Source organism: Lissotriton helveticus, chromosome 2_2 (assembly GCF_964261635.1).
Source record: "Lissotriton helveticus chromosome 2_2, aLisHel1.1, whole genome shotgun sequence".
NCBI classification, from domain to species: Eukaryota; Metazoa; Chordata; class Amphibia; order Caudata; family Salamandridae; genus Lissotriton; species Lissotriton helveticus.
In genome coordinates this window covers 151,810,024-151,836,636 of record NC_136060.1, presented here as the reverse complement: position 1 = coordinate 151,836,636, position 26,613 = coordinate 151,810,024, and the positions used below count along the sequence as shown (strand labels likewise).

At 42.8% G+C, this 26,613-nt stretch overlaps 1 protein-coding gene across 2 annotated transcripts in view; it reads right to left on the bottom strand.

Moving 5' to 3' along the window:
* GABRA2 (gamma-aminobutyric acid type A receptor subunit alpha2) overlaps positions 1-26,613 on the bottom strand; it is a 567,584-nt gene that overhangs the window by 359,512 nt on the left and 181,459 nt on the right. For both annotated transcript variants that reach the window (XM_078678235.1, XM_078678236.1), the window contains one exon: positions 9,628-9,695. In XM_078678235.1, coding sequence (XP_078534361.1) covers positions 9,628-9,695 — 68 coding nt within the window. The remainder of the gene's footprint in view (positions 1-9,627; positions 9,696-26,613) is intronic.

The window sequence follows — 26,613 nt, the reverse complement described above, 5'->3', positions numbered from 1 at the left end:
CGAGGACAAAAATATCATGAAGGTAAGTTTCTATAAGTAAGCAAAGTTTTGTTATAAATAACTACACCTATATGTACCTTGGCAATTAATATATCTTCAAGGTATATAAATGTCAAGTTAAGTATAGCAAATCTGTACTTATCAATATGACCTTACCTTCTCAACATTTTGGTCCTTGATATTTTTGACACGATATTCCATCCACACGATATGTGTGTTTCGGATATTCTAGTAGTGATCCATTATCACATGTTTAACAGAGGTTGCACTCCCATTCATGTCTTGAAGAAGGTCCAAAATCTGATTTGGCTACTTGTCAGTGTATATACAGGTGTTATCACAAAGATGGACAGCCTTTTTAGTGACCATTTTTTAGAGCCCTTGGAAACCAGAGGAGGCACTAGTCATGCTGCAGAGAGTATGTAGCAATAAACTGGGAGTACCCTCATTATCTCAGCTAAGGAGTATTTTCTATGAATGTAGACAATCAGCAGCCACTTGCCAGGACATATTACCCATGCCCAAGTAGGCAGCAGTATTTGCATTAGTTCACCGGTGAAAGGATTTGGACAGACTAAGAAAGGAGTGAAAGAAATCTTCAATATCTTTATGAGTCACCTCTAATTAGAAAAGATAGGGCGACATTAGCTAAAAAACGATTGACTTCTCCTAACCAATGATGACATCAGCCCCTAAGGGTGCACTTAAAAGAACCATCTCGGCAAAATGCAGCTATTTCTGAAATGTGGGCAACATCAGAGGCCACCCTTTGGGGATGAACAGCCTCTCAATAGCGTTTCTGCCAAGCAGAGAAGATGCATGCATAGGCGACTCTATAGGTTCTCTGGCAGCATCAAGGATGCAAGGATGAGTGGCTATCCTCTTAATGCTGCTAGATGATGATCACCTTGGGCTCAGAAAGAAGAACCCACCTTCTATTTTGAGACAGTCAGGTTTGGAAAAGAAACTGCATCCTTCTACTCACAGTATTAAGATGCATGCAATATATGCTATTGGCAGAAAGCACCAAACCGTAGCCAATTAAATTTAACTGATGGCAAGCCTACATTTGTTATCTTTCTCACTTTTTTCTAAGAAATCAAGAGTAGTACAGGCCTGCAGCACCATGTAGCCAGAACTAGACTATATTTTCTTTGTAGAGTGGATCTCTGTTATATTATATATTATAACTTGAGCTCTTCCATTAGACTGGTTTCTTGAATAGACTGCAACTGTGCTGCTGCTGCACCTGGCATGCCTCCATGGAGCCCCACACATTGTCTTCAATCTCTTTGCATGTGGTCTATCTCAGGTGGGAGAAAGTTAGCTCTTTGTAGTGGCGCTTGGTGTGGCAAGAAATTCTTATCTGTTGGCGTTTGATCTGCTGCTGTACCCAGGTGCTTGATGCCACTCTATAAGCTCATTTTTTGGACTTTTCTGGACATCTATTTCCTTTTCATATTTCCTAGAAGGCCTAAGGTCTTAATTTGTTTGGAAATAGATCCCAATCCAGGATGGTTGCCCTCAGTGGTGTATTTATGTCTTTGCAGCCAATCTCAAACTGGTGAGAGGAGGATCATGAGTACTTTCTGTTTGCAACTATAAATGGAGAAGCTGCGGAATACATTGTTGCACCGCAATGAATTTAGAAGTACATTTTTCATTGTTTTCTTTGTGCCTTGGTTCTATTTTTGGCAAAGATTTTATCATACATACCAACCCTCCTGATTCAGGCAAGAGACTAGCCGATTACAAGGCTAGTCTCCAGCCTGCCGATTCCTGCATACAGAAGCCCAATTCCTCAGGCGGGCTTCAGATGGCAGGGGCTGTTCTAGTGTGACTTGGATTATGCACTGCAAGTAACCTGCTGCTGCAAGCAAGTGCACAACATTTTTGTCAAAATGTTTCTGCCAGCCATAGTAATTTCTGTGCTCTTGACAGGTATTGAAGAAACGTATTTGAATTTCTGTTATCTGATCCTCATACACGCCAATAGATGCGATTCAGGCTGGAGACTTGAAATTGCCTTTACTTCAATAGAAGGCAATGGGGAAATACATTCTCTGGATTATTTCATTAGCATCTCCCTCTTTCCTCTTCTAAAATGTTGGCATGTATGGTTTTATTTCCCCTGTTTCCTGGAATATTTTCTTAGGTATCTTATGTATTGCTCCTGGAGTTCTCTTATAGCTTAAAGTTCCGTCCTAATTGCCAATCCTGGTCTTAAGTTTCCGTTAATTTCCATGCCACGCTCTTACCTGGAGGTTTTTGTATTTTGACTTTTTCCTCCTTTGGGCCTTTTCAGGAATGTACATGTTTCTTGATCTGTAGTTTTTGCACAGGCAACATCGTGGCTATTGAACAGGTGGCCCTTTCCTCTGGCAGATGAGGACAAGGTAGGCAAGGTTGACCAGACACTAACAACTTGACAGTAATATTTTAAAATGAAAGTAAATATGTTGGAAACGTTTCATTCAAGATAGCCACCTTGCCAACAGGTCATTTCTTCTTTAATGTAGAGTAAATATGTTTAGGGACATTTTCATTGCTGTCTGATTTCCAATAACTTGATATTTGCATGTGAGGATTCACTCCCTCTCTTTGGCTCTTTATTAGCCAATACATTAAATTCATGTTTGTGCAATGATGCTGGAAGTTTCCCAGTCGTGTTGACCTTTCATTTTACCTCATGTTCATTGTTGCCTTGATGGCTGCTACCTTTAACTGTTTTCTTCAACTGCCTTTGACCCATTCCAGATGCTGAACCTGTGAGAAATGACTCCTCAGTGGGCAAAACGTCAACACAATAATTATCAGTAGATTGCATTCATAATAAGTATTAGGAATTTTTGACTCTGCACTGCCTTTATATGTAACATATATCTAGAAATATATCCAAAAACTTTGCCGCCATTGCTTTTTGTGTTTTCATTTTTAATTTGTATTGTTAGCTGTGCTGTGCGCGTTTGCACATTGAGGTCTATGCTGATTCACATATATATTTTGTAGCACCTTAAATGTATGTAATTAATATGAAGTTGCAGGATACATCTATGCAATCATAACTGATTTTGTTGTTTCACTTATATTTAATCACTTTACAGAGTCATCCTTTTGTTCAATATATGCTTGAGGCATTGGCCCAGTTTTCTTTATTTCTTTTCAGTAGAAAATGTACAGTTAAGCAGATAACAATTTGTCAGTATGCCCAATACCTCTGCCATAAATGTCAAACTCCTATTCATCTGTGCAAATCTGGTGAATAAGTGGTAAAAAATGTTTTAAAACAATAATTTAGAAAGAGTTTCTCTTTACTAACCCTAATCTAAGGTCCTCGAGTCCAAAAGTGTAGGCTACTTCCATAGACGGGTGCTTTGCTCATGTTTCCTCTGTAAAGTGCCAATTAATGTTCAATGCCAATTATAAGAAAATTATACTTATTTGGGATGGGTGACTGCACGCTTTAAGGAATAATTACAACTGTTGTTAGGGTGAACTCTCAAAATCGCTAAATTATTCTGAGTGCAACCTCCTCAAAGCTATGGCACTGAGGAAACAGGCCTAACTTAGGGCAATGTGTAAAGAATTTATATAGAACAAACAATAAAAATCCCAAGCTAATTAGAAAAATGGACTACATTTTAATGGGAAAAATTATGACAAAGTGACAAAAATCCAATAAGGGGAATCGGAAATACACATTTAAAAAATCTGTTAGTCAAAATAGCGTAAAGAAAGCACAAAACACCAGTGGTAGTCCTATGGGGCTGGAGGGCCATAGGAATGAATGGCAATTACCGAATCGGTAAATACTGATTCGGTAAAAGGGTGAAAACATTGACGGGTGGCAGGGTGTAACTTTGACACCCTGTTGCACCCCTCAATTGTGTGTGGGTGCACATGTGGCAGACATACATGCCCTGTATGTCAAAGGTTTTCATTATTTACCACCAAATGTAAATGTAGTATACTTGTAAAGCGCACAGCTGCCCCAGCAACGGGGCGTCCCGGCGCTGTATAACTCTGGGGAACCCGTCCTGGCTTTCCCTGTGGGATGGTCCCTTGCTGGGAGTCCCCAAGGTGGAGCCAGGCATCCCCGGAATTGGTGGGGCCATTGTGGAGATTAGGCAAGCTAATGCCCAGAGTTGCCGAGTGAAACCCCTGATTAGAGTAAGCACCGAAGCGAGAATTATCGAGTCCGCTGACCAAGGTCCACGACCCTGCCGCGTCGGGAATTGAACCCTGGTCCCAGGCTGACTTCTGCTCTCGGGCCTGCCGCCTCTAACCAGTGAGCCACACTACTCCTCCTTACCACCAACTTGTAGTTGGTGGTAAATAACGAATCCTTAACTGAGGAATGCACCAACTTGAGTGCCCCCTACATCCTGGTTTCGGTAATTTACCGAAACGGTATGTTAAGAATTCGGTATTTTACCGAATCCTTAAATTACCGATTCGGTAAAATACCGAATCTTAAAAAATGCCACCTACATCTAAAAAGCCCAATACCGGTCGGTAACAGCCGAAATTCGGTCATTTCGGCCATTACCGACCGGTATTGGGCGACCTACATCTTGCCCCATGTGTTTTTTCTGGAAGTCAAAATTCTTCAGTGCTGTAAGGCAGCAGACTGTATCCAAGGAAATCTCACAAAGTCGGATAGGCATTGGATGAGAGGAACTGAAGTCTTGATATTGGCAAGAAAAGCTCCAAACACTAGAGATTAAAATTTTGTGCCCAGAGAAGTCCTCTCAACAGTTAGATACTTTTGGCACCTTTATTCAGTCAAGCTTTGTACCTTCAAATTTAATCGCTTCAGTGAAGCAATGCTGTAACTGTATGTGATGTTGAATTCCGCAAAACTCAATACTTTCTCACTGTGAGTCGGCTAAATCAGATTTGCTGCTAACGGAGAAATTCCAAATGGGAGAAACTTGTTTTCTTAGCCCATTGAGATCACACCTTGGTTGAACTGGCTGGGTGGAATGTACTGGTCCTCTAGAGGTCTGGAAGTCCAAACATTTTCTAGCTTTCAGTTTTCTGGGGTGTTAGGAGAAGTCGAGTTAAACACTGCCCAGGGTCTCAGGACCTCAGGAATAGTACTTGAGAGTAAAGACTGACTCCAGCAGAGGCCACCAATAGGGTCCAGGTTAGGTCGAGCTGGCACTGCTCAGTTGAGCACTTTACACATTCTCTAGCAATGTTGCCACACAGAAGGTCAGCCAACTGATGCTTGAAGGCTACACCCCTGCCTTGGGTAGAAGAGGAATCAGGTCCACTCCTTCAGTGGTCCTCTCAGCCAGCAGACAGCAGGCCCAGTCCTCATCTGTTTTTCTGCAGTCCCGGAAAGTCAGGTTTACCCAAGATGACCTCCCTATCAACCCAGAGTCAGAGATACATGTTTAGTCAGGTCCTGTGTCCTCTCTTAGCCCAAAGACAAACTGCACCTAGGGAAAACCCTGGTCAGTCCCACAGATAGATAGTTGCACTATAAACAGGTCCATAGCAATGCCCCAGTAAAACACATATGGCCAGAGGCTCACATTCTCCAAAAATACCACAAAGATAGATACCACATGTACATAGAAACACTTAGGCAATCAGGACACAACATGCACACCACACGTAGTAATCACACGCTTCTCATGCTGAACATCTGGACACATACACACTGGCCCACACTAGCTCTCCCCAAGTTTGAGAGCCATCAGTGTCCTTATCTGATGCCCAGACTGCTAATTTATGACTCAGATGCTTTACAGAAATCACTTAATTGTACCTCACGATATGAATATTATATCAGACAAAACTTTGTACACCAAGAGACTTTCCTCAGAACCATTCTGCCAAGACTCTCGGGGTCACTGCATTTAAATAAACCAAATTGTTCCTGTTTTGCCAAATGCCTTCCGTCTCTTCATTTCTTAATGTAAATTAGTATCTGAGCAACACCTGTTTGCCCTTATGTGAACAATCCCACAGTGCCCCTCACTTGTACAATTCTCAGAGGCTGTATGCCCACACAGAGGTGTGTAGAAGAGAGTGGTTCTCGCACAGCAGAGGTAATCCTAATCGTAAAGAATTGTGACGGGTTTTCGTGTGCAGAAGGGTGGAAAACACTGTCTAGCCTTACAGTGTATCGATGAACATTGTAGAGGAAGCTCTCCCGCCTAGGGAGAGAACAACCCAACGCACTACTTTCAAAAGACCAGAGGTCTAATTCACTATTTCAATTGTAAAACCACTCGTGATCCAGATGAAAGAATATTCAAATGTATGGTTTATTCATATCCATATCAGGATTTAGATAGTACACATCAGTCTTTTTTGTACTCCACAAGTATATTCAGGTGTGTTATCACATCACACAACCCAATGCATTTCGGGCATGGCCCGTCGTCAGGGGAATTACTCTACAAAAAAACATGAAAGGACTAAATGTAATATACACGTAAATATGTCAGCAACAACCAAACTTGAGTACAATCCCAGTGAATGTGTGTTTAAAAATAAAAATGAAAGTGCTCAACTTAGTGTGCGCCGGCACTGCGGCAAGGAAACGAATGTGCGTGACACTGTGAAGAAAAATACAGCCATTAGCCCAAAAGTCACAACTCCTGGTGCCATAGAAACCAAACACTAAACAATAGTCAAACTCAATGATAAGAGACTAGTTCAATCAAATGGGTGCACTAGGGCGGATGAATCCTCAGTAATCCAATATCCTCCACCATTCATGCAGTAAGAAAACAAGTCCCCGGTCGTGGGTACTTACTAGTGTGGATGTAACAGCGGGACTCCGGAGAGTTCCACGAGGTGAACGCGCAGTGATAGAACAGGAAATCAAGATATACACAACGGTGAAAATAGAGGTAGGACTAGAACACCGAGTGGTGAATAATGTGTGAGCGCCATCTTGGAAAGTGCAAATCCGTAAAACAAAAATGAAAAGAAGGTATAATGAACCAATATGAGGTTATTGAACATGCAGGATAACAGATAAATCACAAATAGCACAAAAATTCAATGCGATCATTGAGACCCAACGGGGCCATCGTGGAAAGATACCGGATCCAAAAGTTCTCTCTCTTCAGTAGAAGGTTCTTGTTATTGCTTGTGATGGGAACTTGTTCCAATATTTGGAATTTAAGCTGCGCCACTGTATGTCTGTTCTCCAAAAAATGGGTAGCCACACTAGACTTCTGATTTTCAGTGCGAATGTTACTCTTGTGTTCCAAGATTTTCGTGCGAATCATTCTCTCAGTGTGGCCCACATAGCATTTGCCACATGGGCATTTTAGAACGTAGATCACATTCTTGCTGCTACATGTTGCGTTTACATTCAATTTGATAGGGAAACCTTTCATCGGGTGGTTCATAGTATTGCCTTGGATGCTGTTATGGCAGTTGCTGCAGTTGTAGCATGGTTTGAAGCCACTATACATTACTGCGGATTTAGGACTGCTGGTGTTGTTCAGAATCTCTTTCAAATTTTTGCCCCTGGTGAAGGCAAAGATGGGGGGTTCTGAAAATAAACCATTAAAATCAGACTCCTGTTTCAAGATAGACCAGTGTTTTCGGATGATCCTTTGAAATTGTGAAGAGGCTTTCGAAAACTTGGAGACCACCACCAAACGTTCGGTGGGGGCCTTGCGTTTCGGTTGTAGCAAGGAAGCTCTACTGTGTTTCTCACTTCTCTGGATCGCCAAATCCAAAATAGGAGTAGGGTATCCTCGTGCTCGTAAACGATCAAGGACCGTTTTAATCTGTGTCCTGCTCTCGTCAGGCCTGGAAACGATTCTTTTCACCCTCAGTATCTGAGCGTATGGCAAGTTGTTTTTAAGTCCCATCCGGTGGAAGCTGTGATAATGTAAGGTAGAGTTTCTGTCAGTAGGCTTACGGAAGACAGTGGTGGACCAGTCTCCCACTTCTCTCAGTATTTTCACGTCCAAAAAGTGGACGCAGGATGTACTGAGTTCCCAAGTAAATTGAATTCGCTGTGTGACTTGATTCCAAGTATTAAGAGGTGTGGGCAGGGTATAGTGATGTGCCCTCCACTGTGGTCACTTAAAACCAGTTCTAGAGGCAACTTACCCACATTGTATTTGGTGCCTGCCTGACTGTGATGAAAGCGATGGCACTTTCAGGTGTTACCTAACATTTGCTTGTGACAAGAGTGGCCCGTTTGAAGTAAATTATGTTCCTGGGTTCGCCTCAACCATTCTTCCTGCCAGTGGAAAATAAAATATCTCCCCACATTCATTGTCTCTGCTCTGGCATCAGGTTTCAAACTTCATCAGGACTAATTACCCATGGGGGTACTGCTGGAGAGATAAAACATCAAGTTATTTTCTCTTAATCCAGAGATAGTAGAATATTTAACCCTGCATGACATTGTTTTATATCAGCTAGCCAGAGCCTTCTTACAGTGAAAAAAGCTTTTGGGTGCTAGTTAGTGTAAGTGCATGTCCTACATCAACATGCTATGCACCCTGCTGTGTGGTCTGCATAAAGAACAACATAAAATAATGTGCTTGCATTTACAATAGGTTTAGGATTGATTGTCATCAATTTTGTAGGTGAAAGACAGGCCTTATTGAGGGATGGCAAGATGAATTATAATAAAGGTGGTGCAGCGAAACATAGCATGACACATACATGAGATAATTAGTAGGAGGGGTGGGCCAAATGTTGTACTTTGTTCTTGTGAAAGTTTACATAATTTCATGAAAACTAAGTTATGCAAAATTATACTCTTAGGGAAAAAAATGATTGCTGGTATTATGCATTACTCTTTCATTGAGGGCACCAGCATGATACTGTTATAAGAATAGCATATCTCTCAGAAGACATTTTCTTTGTGAACTAATCTCACCTGCTTACAAAATACAAAACATGTGCAATTAAAAATTGTGAGAAATTTCAAGGGCATTTCATAATGCACTATTCATGAATTTCATGAACTTCACTGATTTCATTTGTATTTTACCCAGGTCTAATTAGTAGGTAAAAGTTGTCTTCATCAAAGATAGGTACGGTGTCATTACTAATCACATGCATGTAAGATTCATAGCAGTGTCTGTATATAAAACCAGATTGAAACTCAGTACAATTTGGAAGACCACAGAACTCTCAATGAATTAGCAATATAGGAAAGGTCTGTGATGCATCAATAGATGACCAGCTGTTCATGGTCCATGTATTTGTTTCTTGAGAAGTTTCTGCATGTGGCTAAATGTAATTGAGTAAAGAAAGGAGCCATTGTTGATGTAGGCATTTATAATGTCATTTTCAGCGATTCATGTGTGAGGACTTCCTCATGGCCCTTGGCAAGATAGCAGGGAAACGATTTAGAGGAGAACTCAGATGGCTCTTCTTCAATACTACAATTGAAATCCATGTCTATAATTAAGTCTACAATCAGATTTGTCTGAAAATATCAAATCTGTTAGGTGGACTCAAGATGTGGAATGCAGCAAGGATTTTCACTTACACCTAAAACAATTTCTTGGCAAACATGTTTAAATATTGTTTGACATAGATTTAGTATTCCACGGACTTCCATTTTTATGTAACCTACACTTCCTAAAATGTATTTAAATAAATGAATTGAGTTGTTTAACTCACCATATCAGTATCAGAAACTGGGCCAAAGCTGGTCACATAGATATCAGTGTGTACTTCTGTTACCCTGTCTGATACAAAAATAAAGCAGTGTTAAAAAGACTAATTTTTAAGAAAAACATTATGAAAACAGTTTGTTTTTATGACTAACTGACACTACATGCAGTGCATCAAAATATACAAAAGTGGATTATAAGTTTCACAGGATACCATAGGACATAACTATGTTTTGCAACATTATTATAATTCAGTCCTAAACAATATTTTGTCATGAAATAGAGCTTATTTCTAAGTACATTTTCTGTTGTTTCATAACCTTCATAGAACATTCTGTCCGTGAAAAAGTAAACTGGTCATGATGTTCTAGACATTATTTGCTGTTAGGAGACTGAGTGCATAACCAAAAACATAGACAACCCCATAGTCTATTTCTGAATAGGAAGGAGTTGAACTATATTTAGAAGTACCTTTATGGCTAGCTAGTGTGAAGTAGAGAAGTAGGGTAGACATGCCTGCGATTTGTAGAGATGTAATTTATGTAGAGCCAATTAATGTGACAAGCACATTCATTGGGAAGGAGAGGGAAAAGGAAGGAGGTCTTACAGGATGAAAGAAGCTACTGGTCCGCCATAAGCCTCTCTAGTTGAACACACAAAGTGTGAATGTAGAAATGTGAAATGGACATGGACACTGGCAGTGAGGAAGAGAGAGATGCCTTATAAACAGCGGGATCCGTGAAATTACTGGTACATGACGAATATTCAGCCATTACAGCAACAAACCTACTGGAACACAGGGAGAACATACAAACTTAGAGCAAGGACTTTAAAATGGGAAGGCAGGAAAAATCCAATGTCTATAAAAAGAAAGAGGATTTGTAAACCAAAAAAAAAATACTAAATAGTGTCCCAGAAGAAAACTGCCCTGCACAGCTCAAAAGATGAATGGACGAAAACTGAGAATACATTAATAATTTTCACTTGAAAAAGTAGCAAGCAGAAATGAAAGAGAGTGAAGAGAGATCCACACAAAAGACCTTAAAATAAAATGATATGAAAAGAAGGAAAAAGCATAGCTAGGAGTGTTAATGAAAAAAGGAGAGAAAAGAACATATGCAACAGAGACAAGAAAGTCAGTCAGGTTCCACATAGTAAATGCTAAGAAATGGGAAATGATCCTAAGGTTCATACAACATAGTAAGCAATACAGAAGCTAGCCAAAGTAAAATACTCAAAGAGAACCATAGAAAAAACATGGTTCAGACCGTCTGTTTATAAATGGCCAAATTTCTCCTCAATTCTCCCTTTTTAGAGGAACACAACAGGGATGTCCCCTTTCCCCTCTTTTATTCCTGTTAGGAATTGAACCTTTTCTAAACTACATACGTCGATGTAAGGATATTCAAGGTATCACAATTAAAGATGTCACTATCAAAACTTTAGCTTATGCGGATGATGTTTTGTTGTTTATTAGTAACCCAATTTCTTCTGTTCCGTCCTTATTGGACATTATTGCCAAATATTCTGTAGTTTCTGGCTATAAATTAAATGTTAGTAAAACAGAATTTTTTCCTTTAAATGTTCTTTGTACACCTGATATGCTACCTACGTCAGATATTATTTGGCAAAAACACAAACTGAAATACCTTGGCATTTTATTCTCATCAACTTTGACTGCTACGTTAAAATTGAATTGTAATTTTATATCAGAGTATGTCAAAAATAAAACATCCAGATGGTCTTCCCTTACATGGTGGGGGAGAATGGAATCTATAAAAATGACTATTGCTCCGAAAATCTTATTCCCTCGCTATAATCCCCACTCAATTTCCACTAAAATTTTATAAAGATATTGATACACTGTTATCCAAATTTCTTTTGAACAATAAGCCCCCTCGTATTGCTTACAAAAAATTGAAACTCCCTAAATGCCATGCAGGAATTGCTCTCCCTGATTTTTATCTTTACCATAAAGCTTTTATATTAAAACAGAGTTCCATATGGTTTAATACCTCTCCTGTTGTTAAGCCTCCTATTTGGTTTGCTATAGAAAAATCAAATGTGGATCATTTCCCACTGCCCTCCTTATTAACAATGTCTCATACTTCTAAGCCTATTCATAATTCTTCTATAATCAAATCTTCAAGATTAATCCTTAATGATTTAGATTCTAATTTTGCCTCACCTTTACTTTCTACGGTGCATTTATCCCTATGGCATAGTGCCCTTATTAAATTGAAGAGAAATGTTAATTTCTGGACCTCATGGATTAAAAAAGGCATTTTCTATCTTAAATATGTTTTTTGTAATGATGCATTTATTCCTTTTGATATGCTACAAATGGTATTCCATCTATGCTCACAAATGATTTTGATTTTCAATGTTGTTTCTTCGTCCTCTAAGGCTGTTTCTATGTTTTATAAAAAATTCACCACTTCCCTGGGAACTAACATCTCTACAATTTCAACATTTTGGAATACTGAACTTACAATTTCACTATCTGATGACTCCTGGTTGACTATTTGGCTCAATAGTATCACTGGTTGGTTACCAGTGTCTCTTTATCAAACAAATGCCTACATTTTGCTTAATTCATTATGGACTCCATTACGTCTGTTTCGTGCTAAATTGCTCCCATCAGACGTTTGTTGGCACTGTAATTTAAGTCTTGGTTCACTACGCCACATGTTATTTGATTGCCATATAATTTTCAAATTTTGGTCTAAAGTTTGGGACATAATATTGAAAATTCTACCCATTCAAGATGTTCTTTCTTATAAATTATTAATTTGCACATCAGTTGTACTTACTCACCCTCTTTCTGACATTGAGGCAAAGTTGTTACATTTTTTGATTTCAGCTGCGTTAAAATCAATCACTTTTTGTTGGAAAGATGCTGCTTCTCTTTCTGTTCCTGCATGGTGGTCATGGATTACCTTTACAAGAAGAGGTGCTCAATTGTCTCTACAAGGAGTTTCCCATAATTCCATGTCTTTTCAATCTTTTTGGTCTCCAATTGATTCATATTTGCTGTTATGATTATTGTTCTTAATTATAATTTGTTGTTATACATAAATTGCTTCTGATTATTTCATTATGTTAATAGTAACCTTACTTTTCATGCAATATGATATATCCTGTCCCTTCCCCCCTCCTCTTTCCCCGTCCCTTCTCCATTCCTTGCTTTTATTTTTCCTTTGATTGATTATTCTCTTACCATATTTCTAAGATTTATGTTAGATTGATTGTAACTTCTTTATTCATTCAACAGTCCTTTATTGCTCTTTATTCTATTTTTCTGTATTGTCCATTTCTGTCACTTTTTTTTGTTGAAAACTTAATAAAATTATTCTGAACATAAAAAAAGAAAAAACATGGTTCTAAGAAACATCCTCCTAGTGCAGCCTGCAAACATCCATCAGTTGTGATGAGGAGAGCACAAAGATACAACACTTTACCTACACCAAATGACAACAAAAAGCAAGGCTGGAATCAACAAAGCCAGGAACGGATATTGCAAATATGATATTTGAATCTAGTTTGATTAAAATCAGCAATCAACACAGTGGATGCAATTACATTGATGTGAAATTCAAAATACTGGGGGGCATATTTACAATAACTGGCGCATCCCTACATATCAGCAGAGATGCTCCAGTTATTTGCGCCATGCCTCCGCCACCATTGATTTTTTTTTGGTCAAATCTGTTTATTAGCATTTTAAAGGTTTTATGGTACAGTAGGTACTTCAACAATATCAGCTCAGCAATTTGGGCATGTCAAACAATCACCCATGCACAATATACCATAACAGTGGAGGGACACAGTGTCACAGGTACAATATTTGATAAACAAAGGATAAGCGCCCAAAGCTGGCAAGAGTGTGGGGTGTCTGGGGGGGCAGCCCCCAAATGTGTCCATGACTGTCCACACGCTAAGCTTAGTACATTTGGCAGAATTTAGGGTGGATCCCTCCAACGTGGACCTATGCACAAATATGACTTTTATACAACAACTGCAAAGAAGCAAAGAGAAGAAAACAACAGCGGCAAAACCACAGACACATACATACATGCCTCCGCCACCTTTGATGCACCACATTTACAATGCGGTGCACCATGGGGCAAAAACAGCACAGATGCATGACGCATCTGTGCCGTAAAAGTGGGGCATTGCTGGAAGTGCTTCGCAAGCACGACGAGGCTCCAGCAATGCTCTGGGGGCGCTATCTAGTTAATGCTGCGACAATCCTTACGCCTGCTTCAAGCAGGCGCAGGGTTTTGACGCATCATGGGCTCAAAAGTGACTGAGTGAAATCTTGTAGATTTCACTCAGCCACGTTTAGGAGGCGTTCCTGCGCCGGAACGTCCCCGCCTGCGCAGGAACGCCTACATGTGGCGCAGGACTTTACAACGTGATGCATATGGGAGATGTACCCCGCACCATGGCGTAGGATTTGTGCCGCTGCTGTGTCACAAAAGTGACGCAACGGAGGCGTAAATGAGGCGCAAGGGGCTTGTAAATCTGCCCCTGGGTCTCTCATTATTAGTCAGGCATAGGGGTGAAATCTGCCACAGTGCCTGAGTGGGTGATCCAGAGTTACTGGGTATGAAATGTTATAAAATCTACGGAGGGAGACTGGTGAAGGGAGTGGCTGTGGGTGCAGGCAGAGTGGCCCATGTCCAAACCCTGCACGAAACTTGAAGGGAGCTGAATTTTTTTCCAAATGCTCTGTCCCCAGCCTCCTCACTCCTTTCCCATACCTTGACCTCACAAGCCCCACAGACTACCTACAGATACCCACTTCCACGCAGAGCAGCAACGCAAGCTGTGAGTGAGCTCCAGACAGTACAGCCTGTATCAAACGTTAAGTCCCGGGCTGAAATCACCCTAAGTCAACTCTCATTCAACGTCAACCAACACAATGCTCCTCCTGCCCACCTAGTTGCATCCCACCACCCGCCCCCAGCAACCTCCCCACAGTCTTCCAATCTGCACTGGCCTCTGTTCCTAGTTAGCCACTGCTCAGATTGTTGATGAGGCTGCCATTGGGACTCAATATTAGCCACAGTCAGGAAAGGTAAGTAGACCAGGTCTGCGCAGGGCACAGATCATTTATTGTTGCTTGAGGAGGACATGGAAGAGCTGAGAATTTTGAACTAATAACAGAATGATTGTCCCTATCACAACCAATATGTGGGAGGTGGTTCTGCCTATGGACTCTGCTTATGGATCATAGGTTTCCTTTAAAGTTTCAAAAAGTTTTTCTATGACACTTTTCAAAAGAATTTCTACATTGGGCTGGATTCAAAAATAAAGCCATATTGGAATGTATGCAGATAAATACAAAAAATAATGTTTTGATGGTGAACTATAGAAAAAAATCACATGGCCATTATTATAATGACATGTTTTGTGATGCATAGTATGGAAATCAAAAACTACAAATAGTTATCAAACATCAACCACCGCCATAAAAAGAACCAAAACTACATTTAGCAGTGCACTCCTTACAGGAACCTATCGGCAAAAGTTAATAGTTTCCAGAAATAATGATTACATTAGGACATTCATGGGATATGTGGAATTAGCTTATTTAAGTAACAGATAGGGACATTTCAGAATTAGAACATGATTTAGACTGCAAGGAAATCCTGAATTTTACAGCGGAAAAAGATAAAAAAAATGTCAGCCAGGAGAAACACACACTTAAAATGTAAGGAGACTGGCGTGGCTAGGAGCGTCACGATGGTGGTCCCACTCTAGCAGTGCTCTAGGCCCCTCCTCCATCCGCTCTCAGTCCCGCAGCTCATCAGCAAGCACCCCTTACCTCCGAGAAGGTAATCCACCCTGCCAGCATCAGTGGCAGGCTCCGGAGGTGAGTCTAACTTGAAAATGCTGAGATTTGTACAGATTCACCCTGGGCCTGCCGATCGCGCCTTGATCAAAATGGCGGACTGAGCTCTCTGCCTAACACTATGGAGAGCCAGGGACCGCATCTCACCTCCTGCACACCACAACCAGAGATTGGTGCATCTCCGGTGCCTTGCCGAGGACCCCCAGACCTGACAGGTGCCCGGGCACCTTTTGCAACACACTCGAACTGCTTCTGAGTTATCCCGCCTGCAGAGAGAAGGTCTGAAGGTGCACAACGCCCCCTGAATACATCCGGCACCTCCAAACACAGCATGATAATACCCCAGCGCAGCCCTCTCTGGTAGACCAGTAAGTGACAGGGTCCAGGGCTGGGGGTGTATCGACCGTGACTGCCCTACTGACTTGACAAAGCCCCCTCGCACAGTGCTTGGCCGGGGCCTGGTGTATGAGGCCCGCAGGCCTGCCCTGTTTATCGGCTGCAAGCTGGAGCCTGCCTTGGCAGGGTTGAAGGCCCAGAAGCAGGATCTTCATTAAATTCCTTACTTAAGTAACTCCGATCCCATAGACTCGATTCGCCGGCCAGTGCCGGGCACCTCCACAGCGACCCTTGGTAGAGGTCCCCGGGACTGGTGGCTGGCCTGATAGGCACCCGGTCTTCCAGGGCATGAGCTGCATCTTGAAGTTGCAGTGACTGTCAGACCCGTCCTGTCCTCCTTTGAAATACAAAGCAGTACGTCTTGGGAGACAAGAGGCCAGGCGGGCAGCCCGTACTTGACGGATGTTGGCTCATAAACTTCGCCTACCTCCAAACTCCTCCTGAGGCCCCATCTAACAGGCCACTGACACGGCTCCCCACCACAGACGCAGCGGCGCAACTGGACCCTGCTTGGCTAAGCAGTTGCCAGCACTTCATTATAACAGGCTACCCCCTAAACATGTCGCTGTGGAGCCCAGAGTGATCATGGGGCATATCAGCTGTACCACAAGGGCGATTAGCTCCCTTCCTGCATCAGATTGAAGGCACCGTTGGCTCTGGAACCACTTCACATACGGGATACCTGGCCCAAGCAAAACCATTGACGCCCCCCACATCACCACAAACCTACACAACCCAAATTGGGCCTGCAGTGCGTTTGGTCAAAGGCGAGCACAGCTATCAGGGGAGGGATAGACTATACCCTAGAAATAACCCAAACCAGTGTCATCTCCTGCTTCCCAGACACCATGGGTAAAGACCGTGGCCCTAAACCTCCTCCTATGCAGACTAAGATGGATCAGTGCACCACCAATGAGCCTGGGTCCCCAGCAGGGGCCTCCAAGCAATCCACCCCGACCAACTGCGACCCTACTACGATCCTGCAAGCCATTAGCTTGTCTCAAATTTCAGTGGAGAACAATATTGTGATTTTTAGGGTGGACATTGCTCTGCCCCGGCAAGACCTCCAGAACACGATGGCTCGCATTTCGGAACCAGAATCCCGCATTTCCTCAGTTGAGGACGATGTCGACCGGCTGAAGGAGCAAGTAGCATCCTACAAACCCACACCAAAGAACTGCATAAAAGGGCAGAAGGCGCTGAATATAGGTCCCGGCACAACAATCTTTGGCTGGTGGGATTTCCTGAGGGAACAGAATAAGGGCAAGTGGTGGCTCTCGTCGAACAATGGGTCAGAACATGGATGCCCAAAGACCCACTATCCGCCTGGTTCGCAGTGGAACATGCCCACTGATCTCTGGCACACAAGCCTCCTCTGGGTGCTCTACACCAGCCCATCACTGCCAGGATGCTCAATTTCAAAGACAGAGACTCAATTCTGCGAGAAGCCAACAACCAGAACACCCAGACCTATCAGAATCAGACTATAATGATCTATCCTGATTACATGAGGGAGGTTCAAATCCAAAGACGGTCATGCATTGTAGTCAAGCAAAAACTGTGCACTCTCAATCTTCAATACCGGCTGCTCTTACCGGCCCGCCTCCATTCCGTCTTCCAGGACAAGACCTACTTCTTTGAAACCCCAGAGTCAGCTGGGACCTGGCTGACCAGAGAACAACCCGCAGAGCCAGAACCAAGGGTTCTCACAAAGGGGTGCGCACCTCCCTCGCAAGATGTCCCAAGCCAAGATGAAGATGTACGCACTCCCGCAGGGGCCGCGGTTCACGCATGGCCCTGTTGGGTTCACCATCAAGTACCGTCCAAGACCCTGTGAACCAAGAGCCACCACCCAAGTCCTGGTCCATGTAATGTTCAGGATTCCTGGATCACTCACCTGTGAGAGAAGGACCCCCAGAGACCCTGGGAGTAGAGTCCAATGACTCAGATGTCTCTCATATCCCGGCACTCCTGGCCTCAAAGGCCCCTCCTTAAATTATGGGTACTTGGCTCTACAGATAGACGATCTCAGCATGCCACTACACCCAGATAAATCTGCCGATGCAATGATTTTATCCTACTAAGAGGGCGGTCCTCCACGCAACTCTAAATCTAAGCGTTATAGTTTAGCCTGTTATTTCCTTTGTTTGATAGGGCGACAGATGCTTCAATTCTCTCGAAGTATAGGGTGGAGGAGAGTGGATGGGGGGGGGTTGGACCTGTTGTCCTATGTTTCTGTTGGATTATACTGTTTTGTTAGTTATTGCAACACTCCATCCATACACCATGGTAGACTCACTCATAGTCCATATAACAGCAACCGAGACGATGTTTCACAATCAGATAATAACCTGACGAGTCCTACGGGCTCCAAAGACTCTCAGGTTTACCCAAGGTAACCATGACACATGCAGAAAATTATCGAGATACTCTCCATATAATGTCAGAGGAATGTCATTGTTCTGCTCGACAGAGTCAAACTGACTTCAGTCTTACGATATTCCCAAAGACATGCATCTGATATACTCCTGCTCCAGGAGACACTTCTTCTGGGTAACCACTGTCCCTTCCTTGCACAATACGGGTATGACAGGGTTTGGCACTCAGGCTTGACTGGTGTTCACGGCGGGTGGCAATTCTCCTGAGACGCAACCTCCCCTTTGTGCTTACTCTAATGACCCTCAAGGATGCTTTGTTGCCCTGACCGGAACAATGGATGGGAACGTCCTCAACCTACTGTCCATATACATGCCTTCAATGATACTTACACTGGCCCTGAGGTGAGCTAGTGACATCATTGCTTCCTGCCCCTGGGAGAGACAGTAACAGAGGGTGACTCTAATGCGGTTATGCAACCGAGTCTTGACACCACAGGTATACTCTCTGCTGCAAGGACACTATAAGCCAAACATCTAATCACTTAGGCTAGCACTCTGGGCATCTGCGATGTCTGGAGGACTTGGAATCCCCGTAATAGGCACTACACTCACACCTCTGCAGTGCATCACACACACACGAATAGAGATGATCTTCATGCCGGCCGCTGACTGCCAGAGAATCAAAGAGAAATCTATAGTCCCTAGGGGCATCTCGGATCATTCACCTCTGCTCCTGAGTATAGGCAATTCCTCTGATACACTCAGCCCTATGTGGAGGATGAACGCTTGGTTCCTTCAAGATAAAGACTTCAAAAAGGCAATTGAAGTGGAGCTTCGACAATACTTCCTCAACAACAACAGCTCTGTCCCCACCCCGATTACTCTCTGGGAAGGGGGTAAAGCTACCATACATGGCTTCACCAAAGGCCACTTCAAGCTCCAGCTCTTGGGCCAAGATAGTCGGATCACCCTCCTTGAGGCTCGGGTGACTCGTCTTTAGAGGTGTACACCTGATACGCGAGACGGTCCCCAAATATTGCAGCTTGCGCTACTAAGAGAAGAGATCAAATAAATCTCTCTGGAGTCCGCTAAGTTGCTATGGAGGTCCTCCATTACCCGTGTATACAGCTGGGGAGAGAAGAACTGGAAGATCTTGCATAGACTGGCCACGTACCCCTAAGCCAATCGCATAATCCCAGAAATTTGAGACTCCGGGGGACCTACCCACTGCACTCCCCTGGCGGTGGCCCAGACCTTCACCGACTATTACTACAGAATCTACTCGACTCAGCGACCCGAGATCTCCCTCTCGGAACTGATCAGCCTGAACGGCCTCCACCTTACCCGCCTCAGTGCGGCTGAGTCAGCCATAATCAATCTCCCCATTATGCCTGCAGAAATCAATGAGGCATTATCGCAAATTGCATACTGGGAAAACACCAGGCCAGATGGCTTCCCACAAGAATATTACGCTGTGTCTTGGGACATACTGGTCCCCCATCTCTCTGATTGATTTAATGAGGCCACTGATACAAGATCATTGCCCCCAGAAACTGATTTGGCAACTATAGTTGTCATCCCTAAGACCCAGCCACCCTCTCCAAAGTGTGCAGACTATAAACCAATCTCCCTCATCAATACAGAGATCAAAATATGTGCCAGTATTCTGGCACAATCTTTCAGACCCTACCTCACCAAACTGATCCATCTGGACCAATGCAGCTTCATGCCGACACAGGGTACAAGACACTGCCTTCGACGCCTCCACCGGACCCTCGCGAATCACCAGTCGCTACCTCCCTACCTAGCTCTCCTCTTCACTGATTTCCCAAAAACTTTCAACTCTTTCGACTGGCACTACCTGGAGGATGTGCTGGTCGAAATGGGCTTGGGCCAACATTTCCTCAGTTTAGTTAAGGTCTTGTACTCCAAACCCAAAGCAAGGGTACTCATCAATGGAGAGCTCTCGCAGATGTTCCCGATTGGAAGGGGTATGAGACAGGGCTGCCTTCTCTCACCCCACTTTGCCTTGGCGATGGAGCCCTTGGCTTGTCTTTTTCGGTCAGACGACCAGATTCAAGGTTGGAAGTGGCAAGGCTCCCATGAGGACAAGATCACTTTATAGGCAGACAATGTCATGGTTTTCCTCATTGAGCCTGCTCAATCTGGTCCCGGATGCCTCCAAATACTACACTCCTTTGAGTAGGTCTCCGGCCTACATCTAAACCCAGGCATGTCAACCTTGGTCCCCCTTCACCTATCAAGGGACTGTTTCGACTGGCAGTCAACAATACCCATCAGGCGGCAATCGTTTAAATATTTGGGTCGCACTACTCCCCGAACTAGCATGGCCGCTCAACATTACCCCATGAGTGAGAAGGGCCAAGGAGAATCTCCGCAGTTAGCACACCCTGCCGCTTAATCCCCTAGGGAGAATCACCCTTTTTAAGATGATGATTCTTCCCCAGTTTCTATACATTATCCAAAACACCCCATTCTACCTTCCTCCGTCCTTGTTCAAGGATCTAGACAGTCTTGCCACCAAGTTCCGCTGGAGCGGGAGGAGACCATGACTGGCTCTAGCCTGCTGTCAGATCCAACCCTTTGACCGGGGCATGGGCATGACTAACCTATACTTATACTCCCTAGAATGCAACCTTCCTGTTCACCCTACACAATTAGTTTAACGGGGGCTACTCTGACCCCCGTTACAGAACTAAATGACCTATGAATTCTCAAAATTCAAACATGAGGGACAGGGGATCGATCCCCAGGACGCTGCTGGTGGTGACACAATCAGTTCTGCTGGCGTGGCGCGCTTCCCTGCGCTGCAGCCATTGGCTGAACAAGTTGACTCAGCAGAAATCACAAGAGCCTAAACCACGAAGGCTAAACAACGACCAAATCCCAACCACTAAGTATTGAACCGCGACTCACTGAACCGCATAAAAAATCTATTTACATGTAAAACAAATCTACCACTACATTCAAAACAATGCTTCATTTAAACGCATAAAAAAATGTTATTAGCATATTTATCAGATATATTTTTCTCTCAATTATTTAAACATCAAGTTCTAAAATATATTTTTTAAATTAAAGTAATACTTTTATTAAATGAATGTAAAATATATTTCCAAATAATTAATTACAACTTTCAAATATTTTGATTTTTCCTGATATTTTCATTTAAATATGTTCAAATCAAGACCCAATTGAACATTGGAATGTATTTCTATTAAGTGCAATGATGGCATAGCATGCAAAATTGGAAGTTTGTGAAGCACCCTCATAGTTAATTAAACTTTCGGCATCTAGAATACAGCGAATGGCACAGACTGCCTTACTTGACTCTGTTTAAAAGGACGCCTCAGCTGTTTACATCTGCACCATAGCATCCTTAGGGTCAGAGTGGGCACCTTTATCATTAGCATCTTTAGAACTACACGCCTCTGAGGGACAGGCTGGGTACCCGCCCTCCCCCTCCTTTGGTTTGTGCCTGGTAAGGTCGATCTACCTGGGTCCCACATACACTGCACCAAATATTTCGTGCCTGGAGGGACAGTGAAATCCCTATGCCCATTGTCCATGCCAGCGTGGGCATCCCACCTGTGAGACATCATTTGAAAACAATCCTACAGTGCCTTCCACAGGCCTCACAAGGTAAATTAAAACTGTCTCTGTAAGTTAATCTGTAATTGTAAAAATCGATCATTAGATGTTTTCTTAAAAATTGTTTACATTCGAAGTGTGCTTTAAATAATTACATTTTTCGTGTTTAAAGGCTGGAGTCATTGTTAAGGCCACTCATTGTTTAATGAAGTAGTTATCAAGGAGGTCATGGTTCAGTTCTAGATCGTTGTTTATGAGTCGTTGTTAAGGCCACTCGTTGTTAAAAAATTGTTGGTCACGCTGTTTTCCCTCTGGCGAGGTACCTGGCTTAGGGAGATGAGTGAGTTGAACTCGTTCTTGGCATGGGACCTGATTGGTATTTCACAATTAGGAGACATATGGGTTGTCGACCATATATGCTCATTCCAAGAGCTGCAGACTCTGTATTCCCTCCACCCATTGTAATTCTACAAAAATCTACAACTGCGTCATGCCTTCAACACATACATGCCAAATGGCACAACACTCCCAGAACACAGCCCTCCAGAAGCACAGACCATGATGGGAAACCCAGGGAAGGAAGGGGTCTCGCTTATCTATCGCTCCTTAATCAATAACACCCCAAACACCCTGGACTCAGGAGTCAATAGGAGACCTGGGTGGGTCCACTCGAGGAGGAAGACTGGAGGGATGCCTTGATGGTGCCAAAAACCACTACTAATTCAGTCAGACTCCACCTGGTCCAAATGTTCTATATCCACGCTGCCCACCTCACGCCAAAACGCCTCTGCAGGGAAGGCCTACAACTGACTCCGTCCTGTACACGTTGTGGCCAAGAACTGGCTGACTTTTACCACATGGTATAGGCATGTTCCCACCTTGCCCCATGCAGGGAAACATAACAAACAGAATTCTATGAGGTGTTAGACTGGAAGGTTCCGCACAACCTCTAAATGGGAGTCACAGATGGTTTGGACTGGTCCAGAGTTGACAAATTGTTTCTGGGCACAGCCCTGATGATGGCCAAGAGGGATATCGCTGCTGGTTGCAAAAACCCAACCCGCCTAGCATAACTAAGTGGTGCAGAGGGGTGGACTGTTTTGAAGAGTCAGGACACATAAATTTGTATAAGTTGAGGTTTATTAAGTTAACAGGAATAGACCCCTTGGACACAACCGCTCTCCTCTCCAACGGCCTTCCTTCTGCTCTCTAGATTCCACAACAGCATCAGAGCAGACAGGTTGCTAAGGAGCATCAGTGTTCCAGGGCAATATATAAATATGCAATAGTAATTGATTGAGCAGAGAAGGAAGTAACACATCTCCCTCCTTAAAAAAACAGATGGTAATACACAAATTTATAGCACAAACATATGTAATCATCATACTTTTTATCCATAGCGTGCAAATGCCCAGAACCAAATCTGACTGTAGGAGTAGGTACATTATTTGGATATGGAACAGCTCTACATGCATATGCTTTTTGTTGAGAACTAGAAGATACAGCAACCTTGGTGTCTGAACATTGTGATACTTTTCTCGTTTTCCACCAATTCCCATCAGGAAGCTTCACACTGTTCCCTTTAACAAAAACAACCTTTTTTGGAGAAGACCATTTCGAACAACCCTTCCTAGATTTATCCCCCACAAACACTCTTACAAACATTCCTTGCGAGAACAACATTTTTGACTTCACAATATTCTTGTTATGACGATGCCAATAAGCTGTTTGGTACTTTTGTACTCTGTCTTTTACTTTATTTAGATTCACATCATGTTTACCAGCCCTATTCATCTAAGCTGGTACGACCACAGAACACGGTATTCTCCCCTTGAGCAGGGAAAAAGGTGTCTCTTTTGTTACCGAATGAGGTGTAGTACGATATGACCATATCATGTGCTTGACCTGTTGCCTCCAAGACTCACCATTCATACATGCTAATTGGATGCACTCAACCAACACTCTGTTGAAGCATTATACTAGGCCATTGCCCCTTGGATGATAAACTGGTGTAGTTGCATGTTTGATGCCCCACTTAACAAGGGAAGTTTCACATTCTTTTGAGATGAATTGGGGTCCATTGTCTGTGACAATCTCGGCAGGACAACCCTCCCTTCTGAAAATATATTCACAGAATGAAATAACCCAATAAACTTAACTTCTCTAACAAAAGCAACTTCCGGCCACTTGGAAAAATAATCTACCTTAACTATGGCAAATCTCGCAGACACATTCAAGGTGTCAAAAGGTCCACAAATATCAATAGCCAGTTTATCCCAGGGACTCTTAGGCATGGGTGTAGAAACAATGGTGGTTTCCTGGGAAGAATGGGTTTTGTCACTACAAGCACTTGCTATACAATCACAAACACAATGCTAAATTTGGATGCCCATCCCGGGCCTCCAAAAATCCTCTCTAATCCTTTTTTCATGGCAGACATTCCACCATGTCCCTCATGCATGATTTTCAACAATCTTTCACTAAGTTTCTCAGGCACAACCAACCTACTCCCTCTTCTAAGTAAATTATCAATAACATTCAATTCAGACCATATTAACTTGAATGAATCCAAATCTTTGTGTGATTTCCACCCTTGTTTGTGACACAAAATACCTTTGACCTTATTTAAAATGTCATCCTCTTCAAGAGATTTTTTCCAATAATAATAATAATAATAATACGGAATTTTCTAAAGCGCGAACAGCTACCTCAACAAGGAGGTGTCCCAGCGCTACAGGAACACATTTTGACCATGAGGACTAAGAGGGATTGGCATCTAGCGTGATTGGGCGAAGAGCCAGGTTTTCAGCATGCGCTTGAAGCAAGGCTCGGAAGGGGCCTGCTGAAGAGCTGGAGGCAGGGAGTTCCAAAGTGTTGCCACGTTGGCTGAAAAAGTCCGTCCCCCCAGCCGAGCTCTCTTTGCTCGAGGAACAACAATCTGAGCACGGCTGTTGGATCGGAGGGAGCGAGCTTGGGTGTATCTAGGTAGTCGGGCTTTCAGATAGTTTGGGCAGGTGCCATACAGAGATCTGAAAGCCAGTGTAAGTGCCTTAAACTAGATTTGGCTTGCTACCGGTAGCCAGTGAAGTGAAAGAAGATGTGGAGAGACCGAATGCTTGAAAGGGATCCGCAGTAATAGTCTCGCAGCCGCCTTTTGGACCAGTTGCAGTCGCTGTACCAGGTATTTTGGTAAGCCCAGATACAAGCCATTAGCGTAATCCAGCCTCGATGTTACTGTGGCATGGATTACTGTTTTTCGGCAATTTACCGGTAAGAGTCTCAGAATCTTACGTAGATTCCTCAATTCAATGCACCTCACTAATGGCACTGCATACATCTTTCACCTCTGCCACCATCCATTCATCATCCTCATCCTCTTGATTATTATCTAAAGGCAGTCTAGATATGCAATCAGCATTGACATTTTTTGCACCCGGAATATATTTTATTTAAAAAATTTACTCCTGAAGACGATATAGCCACTTGGAGATCCTTGGGGTGGCTTTACGTTCCCCCCTTGTGGAAAAAAGATCCACCAATGGTTTATGGTCAGTGTGTAATTGGAATGTAGTTCCCCACACAAATGTCCGAAAATATTGCACACCCCACCAGCATGGTAGACCTTCTTTTTCGATTATGGAATAAGTATGTTCTGCACATTTTCGTGTGCGGGAAGCGAAAGCTAACATTCTTTCAATCCCCTTGAGCACTACACCAAGACCATAATTGCTAGCGTCAGTGGATATAGTGGTCTGGTATACAGGATCAAATGGTTTTAAAGTAACAGCATTGGCAATGTATTTTTTTATAGACTCAAATTACTGTTGACACATTTCTGACCATTCAAATTTGGCACCCTTTTTCATTAATTTTTTTAGCTCATGTACCTTATCAGAAAAATTATGTACAAATTATGAATAATATTCTGCGAGATCGAGCAATGATCTAAGTTGGTCTCTATCCTTTGGAGCAGGTGCTTTTTCAATAGCTTCAACAAGATTCTGTTTGGGTTTTACACCATCACGCGACAAGGTGTGGCCTAAATATTCAACCTCACTCACACCAAATTTGCATTTTTCCAAGGCTATTGTGAGTCCAGCATCTGAAAGTTTCTTCAGAACTTCTTCTAAAATTTAATCATGTTTGATGTTATCACGCCCCCACACCAAGAAATCGTCTTGAAATACTAGAACATTTTTTAAACCGACCAGGACGGATTGCATCACTCTCTGAAATACAGCTGAAGCTGACGCTAAACCAAAAGGCATGCATACAAATTGGAAGGCACCTTCTGGAGTAATGAATGATGTGATGCGCTTAGAATCCTAATGTTATAAAATTTGGTGGTACGCGTTGTAAAAATCTAAAGTTGTAAAGTGTGTACCCCCAGTTGCTAACATTTCATTTATTCGGGGAAGGGGATGTCGGTCTATCCAAATGTTGTCATTAACATCTCTTAAGTTAATACACATCCTAATATTTCCATTAGGTTTTCTGGCCTAAACTATTGGACTTAACCATTTTGATGCCTCAGTAGGCTCAATTACTCCTTCCTTACAAAGCCTATGTAATTCATCTCTAAGTTTGTCTCTTAATATGAAAGGATTATTCCTTACTTTATGCACCTTGGGAACAGCATCAACCTTAAAATGATCCGCTGTTTAAATTTCTTTAGACATCCTAACTTCTTACTAAACAAATCTGGAAATTTAGTGCTCCACCTTGAAGTGTCTCCAGGCGATGTTAA